Source organism: Vicia villosa, linkage group LG1 (assembly GCF_029867415.1).
Source record: "Vicia villosa cultivar HV-30 ecotype Madison, WI linkage group LG1, Vvil1.0, whole genome shotgun sequence".
Lineage (NCBI taxonomy): Eukaryota > Viridiplantae > Streptophyta > Magnoliopsida > Fabales > Fabaceae > Vicia > Vicia villosa.
In genome coordinates this window covers 50,345,625-50,356,925 of record NC_081180.1, presented here as the reverse complement: position 1 = coordinate 50,356,925, position 11,301 = coordinate 50,345,625, and the positions used below count along the sequence as shown (strand labels likewise).

The following is an 11,301-nucleotide window of genomic DNA, read 5'->3' as shown; positions in this document are numbered from 1 at the left end:
TGGTGCTTCCATCTCCGTTTCTTCTCATACTTTTCAACTTTAGTTCTAGTTAGTTGTCACGCTGATAGTGGCAAGAATGTGAATTTTTTAATGTTAGTAACCTTCAAGCAACATTTCTCGTTCCAACTCTTTGCTCTTGCCTTATGGTTTTTTAATCATTTGATCTCCCTAACACCATAAGATATAATCCTTGGTAGCTGCGTTAACTAACTAGAGTGTCACACTATATTCCTTGTACGATTTCGAATAGCATTACTCATTCATCAGGTACTTCTTCTAGAACAATGACAAGTTGGGCAGAGAAGTTAGTACTGAGGAGTTTGCATTATCAATGTATAAAAAAAGATAATCTGCATCATAAAACCAATTTAAATATAGCAATATACAGCCACGTATGTTTTATTGTCAAACAACCTAGCGGGGAAGTGTAGGCAACCCAGACCTAGAGTATAAGTTAGTCCATAATCGACGTCGAATATGGGAAGTAATTAGCTCTACTCATTTGAACATGTCAGGTAGCTCACTTCCAGAAAGCATTCCATAAAACAAGCAATCAACACCAACTAATCGTCATGGTCGTCCAATGATGTGTAGATCAACCTGCGGCAAAACACAAATGCAAAAGTAGTAAGTTAATTGTGCATTTTTTGAATTTTGATGAATAAGAAGCCTTCTTTCAAGTTACAAACCAAAATAAGGAGAGGAATAGGATAAAAATTAGATAGAAGAGTTTGAAAAGCCGTTGCTTCTTTTCCCGAGGGAGCATGTTGAATATCTCTGTAACATCAGCAAGATGCTTTCCTTGTCTGTACCTGATCAAAGTAATGAAAAATGCAATTATCAGGACCTTACTAAGCACATTACAGTTTATTAAGCTTTCGAGAATAATTAAAGGGAAAAAACAAGTCACTCCATTATAAAATAACAGTACACAACACAATTGTGATACATTGTATAAAACTAGCACTACACCTTATAAAGGTGATAAGAAGTTATGATTTTTTATGCAACTATCATCATATAGCCATCTGTAATAAGATACAACAATCAATCTTTATCCACAATCAATCTTTATCCCACTAAGTTAGATCAATTAAATGGATCAAATTTCACAATGATGTTCTACCCAAGACCATATTTCTATTCAATTCATTAATACAAAAAAAATTCTTAATAGTTTCTCTTATCGTTTTTCTAAATTTTCCTTTACCTCTAATTATTCGACTTCTCTTCATCTGATCACTCTCCTTACAACAGAATTTATAGGTCTTCTCTCTACATACCCAAACCACCAAAGTCTATTTTCCACTATTTTTCTATTATAAGTGTTACCCGAGCACTCTCTAATATTGTCATTTTTAATCTTCTCTCGTCTAGTCTTACCATATATCAACCGCAACATCCTCATCTCTGTTACACTAACTTCATTATTGTGTTGACTCTTAACCGCTCAATATTCTGTCTCGTACAACACTATAGGTCTTAACGTTGATCGATAAAAAAATTTGTGCTTGAGCTTGAGCGGTACTTTTGTGTCACATAAAACCCCATCGACCCTTCTCCATTTCAGCCACCCAACTTGAATTTTATGGTTTACATCCCTATTTATTTCTCCATCATTTTAAATTATGAATTCAAGATATTTAAACCGTGTGTCTTGTGGTATGATATGGTCTCCAATTTTCACCTTTATGTTAAAAGAACTTCTTTTGTTAAACTTACATTTCATATACTCCATCTTACTTCTGCTTAGGCGAAAGCCATACACTTCTAAGGCTCCTCCAAGTCTCCAACCTATCGTTTAAATCCTAATTTGACTCTCTAAGTAGGACTATATCATCTGCAAAAAACAGACATCTCGGTACTAGCTCTTGGATGTATTTCATGAATACATTCAAAATTAAAGTAAAAAGGTAAGGGTTTAGGGTTGAACCTAGGTGCAATCCTATTATAATAGGGACATCTGTCTCTCCACTTTGTGTCCACACACTAGTGGATACCCCCTCATACATATCTTGAATAGTTCGAATATAGGCAATCCTAACCTCTTTCTTCTTTAGAGTTTTCTACAAAATCTCTCTAGACACTCTATCATACGCCTTCTCCAAGTCAATGAAAGTTAAGTGTGAGTCTTGTTGTTTCATCCGATACTACTCCATCACACATCGTAGTAGATAGATCACTTCCATGGTCAACCTCCAATGTATAAAACCAAATTGATTATCAATAACTTGAGTTTTCTTTCTTAGTCCCCTTATAATTTGCACAATTTTGCAGATCCCCTTGTTTTTATAGATTTTATTAGAGTAATATTTAGAATAGAGTAAGATTGTAAATCAGCTATTAGACTGACAGTTGGCAGTCACCCTATGGTGTAACCTGCTATTGTAAGTCACAGCTTGCATCTATATAAGCAAGTTGTGGACTCATTGTGTAACCAACTTTTCATAACACAAAATCAGTTACAATTGAAAATGAAAGTTCATCTATCACTTTCTAATATGGTATCAGTTTAGCTTCACCGATCCATGGACTCACTGCAGGGATCACCGTCTTCCGCTCACGTTACGTCCTCCGTCACGTCGTCTCCAGTTCGCGCTGAAGATCGCGTACAAACTTGACGAAAAGAACTTCCACCTATGGCGTCAACAGGTTGAGCCATACATCAACGCACACAACCTCACTGATCTGGTTGTGTGTACGCGCATTCCTCCCAAATTTCTTGACGACGAAGCTCGTCGCCTGGGAACCGTCAGTCCTGTATGCTCGTCGTGGCTTCAGAAGGATCAGTTGCTATTGTCATGGCTGCAATCGACGCTCTCGAGCGAAATCATGCCTCGCGTTCTCGGATGTGTTCATTCACATCAACTTTGTGATCGCTTGTTCAACTACTTCCAAAAACAGACTCGCGCGCGTGCAAGACAGTTTTGTGTTGAATTACGAGCAGCAACTCTTGATTCGCAGTCGATTTCTAATTATCTACTGAAGATTCGCATGATCGTGGATGCGTCATCCTTGATTGGAGATCCTGTTCCAGTCACGCATCACATTGACGTCATTCTCGAAGGCTTACCGAGTGAGTATGCTTCTGTTGTTTCTGTAGTTGAAAGTAAGTTTGGCGATATGGACTTAGATGAAGTTGAGATACTTCTCATTGCGCATGAACTAAGGCTTAACAAGTTCAAGAAGCAACCAGTTCCTAATTTGGCTTCCTTGAATCTCACTCATGCCACTGCTCAAACTTCCTCACCTGATACAACTCAATTTGGCAATACAGAAACTCCTCCATCCAATCCTCCCTCTCACACACCTGAACCTGATTATTCTACCTTCAGAGGTGGAAGATCCAATAGAGGGAGAAGTGGCAGAGGTAGAGGTGGCATGAGTCCTTGAATTCAATGTCAAGTGTACTCCAAAGTTGGACACACTGCCTTGTACTGCTGGCACAGGTTTAACCAGCAGTTTCAACCTCAGGTGGCCTATACTGGTAATCAAGTGGCCTATGCTGGCACTCCCTACTCACCTGCTCAGTGGTCTACACCTCAAGTAGCCTTTGCTCAATTTCCTGCCAATGTGTGGACAAGGCCTACTGCTACTCCTCAAGCCAGACCAGCTATTGCTAGGGGTGTTCATTGGTTCGGGTAAATCTGAACCAAACCAGAATCCGAACCAAATCATAGTGTTTGGGTTGGATTTTTTTCCAGTTCGGGCAAGAACCGAACCAAACCAATGAAATCCAATGACAATTGGTTCGAGCATTTTCAATTTTCTACCCGCAAGCCCGACCCAAACCAACCATAATTAATTATCATGAAAATTACTACCAAGCATTCAACTTCAATAAGAAAAAAATAAATTGTTGTGTGTGGACAAGTTATGCTATTTTAATTTGTTATTAGAAAATTGATAGTGTAATGAGATAAATGAACATAAAGCTATAAAACACATTCATTATCATATTAATTCAAGTGACTAATTATAGATTCAAATGTCTTAATCTTAGATATTTTTCTGGTTAGATATTTCTGAATCTATCAGGAAAAAATTTCTAATCTAATATTTAAATTTGAACACTATTAATATTATGAAAAATTAATTTTTGTAAATAAGTTATTTTTTAAAAATATTTTTGCATTTTTTTATCTAACCGATCAATCCAACCCAAACCAATCCGTTGTTTCTTGGATCGGTTTGGTTTGGGCTTTATCGCAAAAATTTGTAAATCCAATCCAAACCAATCCATTTAATTTTAATCGGTTTGGGCATTGGATTCTCTCAAAACCGAACCAAACCGGCCCGCGAACACCCCTAGCTATTGCTATAGCCCCTAGCACATTCATTGCCAATGCTGCTCTTGCTCAACCAGCTGCAGCCTGGTATCTTGACTCAGGTGCTTCTTTCCATGTCACAAATGATGCTAACAACCTTCAACAGCTTACTCCTTTTGAGGGGCATGACCAAATTCTTATAGGAAATGGTCAAGGTTTAACTATTGATTCCGCTGGCTCTAGTCAATTCCTTTCTACCACACATCTCTCACACTAAAAAATCTCTTACATGTTCCATCCATCACTAAAAACCTAATTAGTGTCGGTCAATTCTGTAAAGATAATCAAGTTTATTTTCTATTCACTGCTGATACTTGTCTTGTGAAATCAGAGGTGCCTAATGGTGTTCTTCTGGTTGGTAAAGTTGGCTCAGATGGTCTCTATGAGTTTCCTCCACTTGTTGTCTCTAAGTCTGTCTAGTCTTTAGTTAATTCCAATAATGTTGTACCTACTATTAATGTTACTACTATTTCTCCTTTGTCCAATGTATGGCACCTAAGACTAGGCCATCCTAATGTCAATACTCTAAAGCTTGTACTGCAAAGCTGTAGTATCTCTTTCCATAATAAAATACATGAGTTTTTCTGTTCTGCTTGTTGTGTTGGTAAAGCTCATAAATTACACTCACCTCTCTCACACACCACTTACAAATCTCCTCTTGAACTTGTGTATTGTGATCTTTGGGGTCCTTCTCCTCAACCCTATACTCAAGGGTTTACTTACTATATATCCTTTGTAGATGCTTTCTCAAAGTTCACTTGGATCTATTTGCTCAAATCCAAAGCTGAAGCTCTTAATGTCTTTAAACAGTTTAAAGTCTTGGTTGAATTGCAACTTGGACTTCCCATTAAGGCTGTAAAGTCTGATTGGGGTGGAGAGTTTAGGCCATTTTCCAAATTTCTTGCTGACCTGGGCATTCAACACAGAATTATCTGTCCTCATACACACCACCAAAATGGTGTGGTGGAGAGGAAGCACAGGCATATTGTGGACACGGGCCTTACTCTGCTGAGTCATGCCTCTTTACCTATAACCTACTGGGATTTTGCTTCTACTTCAGTCTCTACATCACCAAATCTGTCTAATAGACTGGTCTCTCCTGCTACTGTCACTGAGTCCAGTTCCTCAACTGCAGTAAATGAGGGCCTCTCTACTCCTCAAAACTCTTCTGACTTAACTACATCTTGTGCATCTGAAGCATCACCCATTATACCTTCCAATGTTGTTCCTGTTGCACAACGGCCTGTTAATCATCATCAGATGATCACTCAAGCTAAATCTGGCTTCACTCAACCAAGACTACAACCTACATTGCTGCTTACTCACTCTGAGCCCAAGACCATCAAGCAGGCTCTTGCTGATGATAGGTGGAAAGATGCCATGCAAGCTGAGTTTGATGCCCTGTGTAAGAACCAAACTTGGTCTCTTGTTCCTCTTCCTCCAAACAGGCAACCCATTGGTTGTAAGTGGGTTTTTCGTGTCAAAGAAAATCCTGATGGCACTGTGTCTGTGAATAGGTATAAGGCACGCCTAGTTGCCAAGGGTTTTCATCAAAAACAGGGGTTTGACTATAATGAAACATTCTCTCCTGTTGTTAAACCAATTACCATCAGGCTCATTCTAACTGTTGCCCTATCTCAGAAATGGTCAATTCAGCAGTTAGATGTCAACAATGCATTTCTCAATGGCTTACTCACTGAGGAGGTCTATATGGAGCAGCATTCTGGCTTTGTTAATTCTGATCCTTCTCTTGTATGCAAGCTGCACAAGGCCCTGTATGGTCTAAAACAGGCACCTAGGCAGTGGTTTGAAAGGTTACAGCAGGCTCTGATTAAGCTCCATTTCAAGCCAAGTAAATGTGATCCTTCTCTTTTCATTTTTGCCTCCAATGGAGACACCATCTATCTTTCGGTGTATGTTGATGATATCATCATCACTGGCAGCAATTCAGGATTATTGCAGGATGTTATTGCCAAGCTCAATGTTGCCTTTTCCCTCAAGCATCTTGGTGCCTTAGATTACTTCTTAGGCATAGAAGTCAAAGCTGCTTCTAATGGCTCTATGCTCCTCACACAATCCAAGTATCTCAGAGATTTACTGCACAGAACCAAGATGACTGACTGCAGCTCTGTGAACTCTCCTATGCAGTACTCTTGCAAGCTTACCAAGACTGGTTCTCCTGCTCTCTCTGACCCTTTCATGTACAGGTTTGTTGTAGGGGCCCTTCAGTATGCAATCATTACCAGACCTGGCATAGCTTACTCTTTTAATAAAGTTTGTCAGTTTATGTCTCATCCTCTTGAGGCCCACTGGGTTGCAATGAAAAGGATCCTCAGGTACCTTAAGGGCACACTTAATTATGGGCTTCATCTGTCTCCTCTTTCATCCACTCATCTGCCTACTGTCAAGGTGTTTTGTGATGCTGACTGGGCATCATATCTAGATGATAGAAGGAGTACCCCTGGAGCTGCCATCTACTTTGGTACAAATCTGGTTTTTTGGTGGTCCAAGAAACAACCAGTTGTTGCTAGATCCAGCACAGAAGCTGAGTACAAAAGTCTGGCTCAGGCTACTGTAGACTTGCTATGGCTTTAAACTCTATTCCATGAACTTAGCATTCCCACTCAGCAGCCCATTGTGCTATGTGATAATCAGTCTGCTGTTATGTTAGCCCATAATCCCATTATGCATTCTCGCACCAAGCACATGGAGATTGACCTCTTTTTTGTCCCGGAGAAAGTTTTTGCCAAGAAGATTACAGTTGCCCACATTTCAGGAGTGGATCAAATCGCTGATGCCCTCACCAAGCCTCTTCCTTCCTCCAAGTTCATAGAATAGAGCTCAGACACAAACTCAGGGTTGCTAGCTCCCCATGAGTTGGGGGGGTGTATTAAAGTAATATTTAGAATAAAGTAAGTAAGATTGTAAGTCAGCTATTAGACTGACAGCTAGCAGTCACCCTATGGTGTAACCTGCTATTGTAACTGTAAGTCACAACTTGCATCTATATAAGCAAGTTGTGGAATCATTGTGTAACCAACTTTTTATAACACAATATCAGTTACAACTGAAAATGAAAGTTCATCTATCACTTTCTAATAGATTTGAACAAAAGTGTTTTTTCTTCATTCATCAGACATTTACTTTGACCTCATAATTTCATTAAAGAGGTTGGTGAGCCACTTAATGCTTCTATCTCCACACAAAAATCCACAAAGGTATATTTTCTGACCCAACCACCTTCCTGTTACTCGTCATTTTAAATGCTTCTTTTACCTATTGTTTTAAATCTAAAATAAAAGTGTAAATACAAATAGCAGTAACAGACCCCTGTGAGAATAATGGCGGTAATACATCCAACACAAATATGACTATAACTTTGAGTTTAATGTGCTTCTTTTGGTCTCGAAGTTGCTGCAACAACAATAGGTCATTTTTCGGCTCAAAGTTACTAATTCAGACATCAAACATTTCCCTCGGGAAACATGGAAGACATTTAAGCAATATTTTTAAAATCAACTCTATTGAGAATCATAAGGTGTTTGAAAAATTGTAACTAGAGGATCGTAAAATCCTACTTCCTACCATGTTACATAATTATACATATACACCTACATATGCATCAAAACATAAGAAAAATAGTCTATAATCATAACTTTATCTATTAATTAGTAAGTTTGAAAAAATGAGAGCAGAATAACTACTCCACTCCACCCAGACTATGAACAATATATTCTCATACAGTTATGTTATATTGTTATTACTTAGCTTATTATATTGTAGTGTTTTTTAATCGAAATTACATCCCAGTGTTAATATGCTTTAAATAGGTATAATAAATGAGAACAAAGGATGATGAAATAAGTGAGGGGAGATTTGATGAGTTGGGTTTATAAAAAAAAAAAAGAGGTGAAATACTAAAAGAAAAGGTTAGAGCCCATCCACCCAATTCTCTTTTAACCCTAAAAATTTCCCAATTGCTACTAGACCTAAGCGCCGCCAAGCTGTGCAGTAGATAAAAAAGTGTAATGGTCAGAAACAGGGAAAGGAAGGAGGAGGAGGAGGAGGAGGAGGAGGAGGCCGAGTCACAGGCAGCACCATTGCAAGTAGCAAATAGTATTGGGTGCAAAGAGAACTCGAGAGAAACAGAGGAGAATGATTGATTTCTCCGAACCCGGCCCGGATCCAAAATCCGAAATAATATAAAACAAACTAAGATTTTTCCCAAAAATTAATTTAACCCAATTGATCAAATTTCCAGAATGATCAACGCGATGCGCAGCACGGAGGATGAGGTTTGAAACGTAGCCTCATGCGATCATGCAATCTAACTCGCAATTTTGCATACATTGCATTTAAGAACCAACAGACACATCCAAAGGTTTTTGGGGTATCCATGATCTATTGAAGTTGCATCTGCTGCATTTATCCGCATTTTTTCATAGTATCATGAGTTGCAGACTTGCAGCATATAAACCAAGATAAAATTATAGTTATTGCATTGGTTTTTCATTTTGTCTTACACAGTCATCTACCATGGATATAATTAATATCACGGCTTTTGTCGGTTTACAATATTAAGGATGTTAATTGTTGAGGTTCAAACTGCAACTAAATGAACCTTAATTAATCATAATCAAACTAAGTCATGGGACCTTACTAAACTCACAAATTGAACCGCTGCTCCTAATTGACTTATTATTTTGATTTCCTACAAAAATTAAATCAATTATAGAATACTTTGATCTTCACATAAAGTGAGTAATGCAATTAAAGATTGATCGTATATGGCCTTGTGGCTTTATCGTACTAACGCATCCTAACAAAATCAGCATGTAAGATAAAGATTGTCTCCACTTGTAAAATGATGTTCATATCATATCATGACAAATGTGGGACTCTTCACACACACACCCCTCACGCCCATGATTGGACATCTAAAGCATGACCTGAGCCCCGATAGCTGTGACTAGAAAGCAAGTGGTTAAGTTGATCTTAGACTTTAATATCATATCAGAATTTAGATGGGTATAACTCCTCATTACATAAAACAGCTTGTAAGATAAAACAGATGAAAATTTCTTTCACTCCCACCTATAAATTTACGCCATGCTGTCAATTGCACCCTATAGCGGAATAGTGTAGCGTTGGTAGAGTTCATCGCGACACTATTGGCCCATGAGCCGCTGCCAATAGCGGTTGTCTAGGCCACCGCTAATTACGGTCCCAAACCACTATAGCATTTTAGAGGGTCGGAGCTATGCAACGCTATCCGAGATTAACAACATAGAGTTTACGTTCGCTCATATCTCATCCAATGCGAGGCTCTTAACAAAACAAAACCAAGCTGAACCAAACAACAGAGTGGAGAAAGACCTGGCAACTTATTGATACTAGAGCGAATCAGTTTGGTCTGATTCTCTCAACACTCCAGCACTCAACTAAAAATGCATAGTAAAGCAAAGACCCAATATTCAAATTCAACTCTTCATCCTATCCCAAACTACTGTCCTCACATGAATGCTTCCCCTAGAAGAATTTTCTTAGAAACAAAACATTAAGTAACCATTGTTAACAAGAAAACTGCTTAGCAATTCCATGAAGCATAAGCTAACATACATTATAGCAATCAAACTACTTTATCTTATATACAACGAGCAAGTTACTCTTTACTGGAAAACTGTACACTACAATAATAAAGACCCAAAATTCTAACGCAAACTCTTAAGTCACAAATCAGAGTACAGACAACAATTATTTCCTATTAGATCTTTCATCGATAATAAACTTGCAAAGCTTATTCATAGATTTAATAAAAAAAAACTTACAATTTCACATTGTAGTAGATGTAAGGAGCGCATAACAGTGCCATTATCCAATGCCCAGTTACAACATAGAAGCAGAAGAGAACACCTAATATAATATACTCAGGAAAAAGCACTTTGTTTATTCGCGATGTGGAATCATAAGGATTTATATAATCGAATTCAAGATCTGCCAGGCACATTAACTGTAAAAAATGCGAATAAAGAAATAGTCAGCATATGGAGAACTCAAACACAACCAAAATCTTTACAATTACACACTCCTAGAGAAAACTACAAATCACAAAAACACATTAGGCGAAATTGCGAATAACCCTAATTTTGAATTAGAACACCAAGGTAGAACCTACAGAACCCTAACTTAGATTAACATAACACATAATCCCAATTGAATAAAAAACAACAGAAAAAACAAAGCTTTAGATAATGGGGCAATTGAAGTTGAGTGTAAGCATGAAGGGGTTGTTGAGATTAACCTGGTAAATAATGATAACAATTAAGGCAATAAGGGTGAAGAAGGAGAAGAGCCACGCAAATATATCAGCCATACTCCTTCTCTGAGTTCTGAATTCTCACTGTATTTCAGTACTTAACGCGATGAATGCGTTGGAATCTTTCGATGAGAATTGCGCACGATAGCAGTTATGCAGGGTTCGTGCGCAGCACGGAGAGGATGAGAAGAAAGCTTGAAGGATCGGAAATTGGCATGTACTAGTGGGTGAAGCTATGGATCAATCCATTTCACAAAAGGAAGCAATCGGTAAACCCTTATAATTTGTTTTGGAAGCCCTTCTTGTTAAGTTTTTAGAACAAGTCTTTAACTAATAAACCATCCATTTTGTCATAAATTAAATTGATTTAGACACGTTTGGATAAATAAATAGTTCATAGTTCGTCTCTAATTTATTTACGTCAATTTATTTTTATAATAATAATTATTATTATTATTATTATTATTAAATCTTTATATGTAACTAGTAACTAACCCGTGTGTTCGCACAAGTTCTGGTACGGGATGCGCATTTGTTTCAGATTTATATTTTTTAATAGAAAAATGTTTGGTACCCGTAAAAAATAATAATGGAATGTATTGAAAAAATCTGGTACCCATGAAAAAATAATAATTGAATGTATAGAAAAATATGTTG

General features: G+C 37.7%; 1 protein-coding gene across 1 annotated transcript; it reads right to left on the bottom strand.

Moving 5' to 3' along the window:
- Positions 1 to 336: 336 nt before the first annotated feature.
- Positions 337 to 10,983, bottom strand: LOC131637447 (protein cornichon homolog 4-like). Its single transcript, XM_058908034.1, has 4 exons — positions 10,630 to 10,983; positions 10,157 to 10,338; positions 690 to 812; positions 337 to 600 (listed from the first exon to the last, which is right to left on the bottom strand). Exons 1-4 carry the CDS (start codon positions 10,699 to 10,701, stop codon positions 564 to 566), a joined length of 414 nt encoding a protein of 137 aa, XP_058764017.1. The 5' UTR covers positions 10,702 to 10,983; the 3' UTR covers positions 337 to 563.
- Positions 10,984 to 11,301: the final 318 nt, after the last annotated feature.